The sequence below is a fragment of the Condylura cristata genome, unplaced genomic scaffold (assembly GCF_000260355.1).
Source record: "Condylura cristata isolate star-nosed mole 26May11 unplaced genomic scaffold, ConCri1.0 scaffold00041, whole genome shotgun sequence".
In the NCBI taxonomy this organism is placed as follows: Eukaryota; Metazoa; Chordata; class Mammalia; order Eulipotyphla; family Talpidae; genus Condylura; species Condylura cristata.
Window position 1 is genome coordinate 5,145,570 of NW_004567142.1, and position 2,104 is coordinate 5,147,673.

The 2,104-nt window shown below is 65.0% G+C and overlaps 1 protein-coding gene across 1 annotated transcript in view; it reads right to left on the minus strand.

Annotated features, from left to right (window-relative positions):
- IL4I1 (interleukin 4 induced 1) overlaps nt 1-2,104 on the minus strand; it is a 5,789-nt gene that overhangs the window by 2,118 nt on the left and 1,567 nt on the right. Inside the window, exons 3-5 of the mRNA XM_012733513.1 lie at nt 1,529-1,641; nt 1,053-1,296; nt 36-135 (exon numbers count right to left, since the gene is read on the minus strand). Of these exons, the coding sequence (XP_012588967.1) occupies nt 36-135; nt 1,053-1,296; nt 1,529-1,641 (457 nt within the window). The remainder of the gene's footprint in view (nt 1-35; nt 136-1,052; nt 1,297-1,528; nt 1,642-2,104) is intronic.

Consider the following 2,104-nt stretch of genomic DNA (forward strand, 5'->3'; position numbering starts at 1 on the left):
CATGTCCTGTCACCCTTCGCCAAGGGACAACTCACAGGACACCCCCTCACACTCACTGACACACTTGCCATTCTGTTCTCGGGGTGGAGATGTCAGACAAGTTAGGAGCTCCCTGAGGGCATCAGGGAAGGCTTCCTGGAGGAGGGGAATCAGAGCCAGTTTCAGAGGGAAAGCAGAGCCCCCTCCACGCAGCAGGGAGAGGGCCGTGTGGGAAGATGACTGGGCCTCGGTGAAGGACAGGTGGTGTCCACGTCACCGCAGAGGGCGGAAAGAACCTCCCAGAGCTGAGATGAGGCTAGCGGGTGGGAGAGCTGGCTTCGGGCTTTCGCCTGAGCCTGAGGTACTGGGGAGTCTCGGGGGGATGTGAGGGGGGAGCATGGTAGGCTCAGCTTCGGGCGAAGGAAAACGCCTGCAGCACCTGAGGGGGGAGGCCTCGAGGCTGGGCAGCTGGGGCCAGGCTGGGTTGTGGATTGGGGGGGAGGGGGTGCTGTGAGGATCAGGGCTGGGGGGCCTGGGTGCAGAGTGGGTGTAGGGGAAGCCCAGGGGCCTAACTGGAGGGTCAGGGAGGACCAGGGGAGACGGACACAGGTCTGGCGTCGGAGATGGCGCTAGACCAGCCTGCTGACCCCAGGCGAAAGCAAAGATGTGGAAAGGTGAGGTTGTCCGGACAGGGTGGGGGTGAGAGGGGGCAGAGACCAAGGCCTCCGGCACTTGGGGATTGGCAGTGTTTATGGGGACACTGAAGATGTAGGGGGAAAGAAAAGCAGAACGAAGGGAAATGGAAACTCAAAAGACAGAAGGGGCGTCCCTGGGCCTCCCTGGTGGCGCAGGGGTGCAGCCTCAGCCTACAGAGCTGCCTGCAGCCGCTGCAGCTCGTTGGAGCCCGGCCAGGACGTGACCCCAGGGCGCAGCAAACCCCTCCTGTCTCCCCGCTGCTCCCTCAGCAGTGGGTTTCAGTGCAGCTGCCTGTTCTGCTCCCCGCTCTCTCTGGGGAGTCCTCTCATCACCCCTTCACCTCTGGCCTGTACAGAAAAGGGAAAATACAGAAGAGCCCTTGAAGCAGGGCGGGAAGGAAGGGGCCTGCGGGCACGCACCCTGTTGAGCGCCATCTGGTAGATGCCCTCCGGCGAGTGGCCCCTCTCGCGGGGCAGCAGCCTGTAGCCCAGCTTCTCGGGCATCTTCTCCACCACATAGTTGCGCAGCTTCACCTCGTTCACCTCGATCCAGGTGTTCTCGTCGTACTGGGCGAACTTGGTCAGGTTGAGGCCCAGGCTCCTGCAGAGTTCGTGCAGGATCCTGCGGGCGGGGGGCGGGGGGCTGTGGGTGTGGGGGGCAGGAGGGGAGGCAGCAGCTGGAAGGCTGGGGGTGCCGCCTGCCCGAGGGACACCCGGGTGTCTAACACTGGGGGTGAAGAGGGAAGCGGGGCAGAGTTGGGGGTGACGTGACAGGGCTGCAGGTGGACCTGGAGGGGGCGCTCGCACTCCAGACAGCCCGACTTAGGGTGGGGGGCTAGTGTGGGGGTGCTCACCGGTGCGAGCTGGGCATGCGCATGGCTCCCAGCTCCCCGATCCAGCCCGTCTTCCCGTCCCGGAAGGTCAGGATACGGCCCCCGATCCTGTTGTCGGCCTCCAGGATGGTGACCTGAAGGAAGAGGGGCGGGGAGCTGGGCGCTTGGGCTCCTCCCACTGACCCCCAGCCTCTTGCACGGTTGCCCAGGCCTAAACACAGCCGGTCCTTCCTCCCTGGCAGGCTCACAGCAGTTAGGGAGAAATCCTGTACTTCTCCAGGGGGCTGCCTGGGGGCGGGGGGACGCGGCTGGCCAGCGGCCTGGATCCGTACAGGGGGAGAGGAACTCTGAGAGGACCCCCCACCCACACAGGAAAGGCTGCGGGGCACGGGGAGGGGAGAGGTCCAGACAGGAGACGGTGCGGGTTAGCAGGAGGCAGGGGAGAGAGGGAGCCCAAAGACAGGACAGGGCCCCCCCAAGGCCCCTGGGCCCTGTGAGCAAGATGAGGGCCCCTGGCTGAGACCCTGGGCTCTGGGTCTCAAACGCCCTTTGCTCATCACTCAGGGGCCTCCCTGGTGGCACAGGGGTTACCCCAGT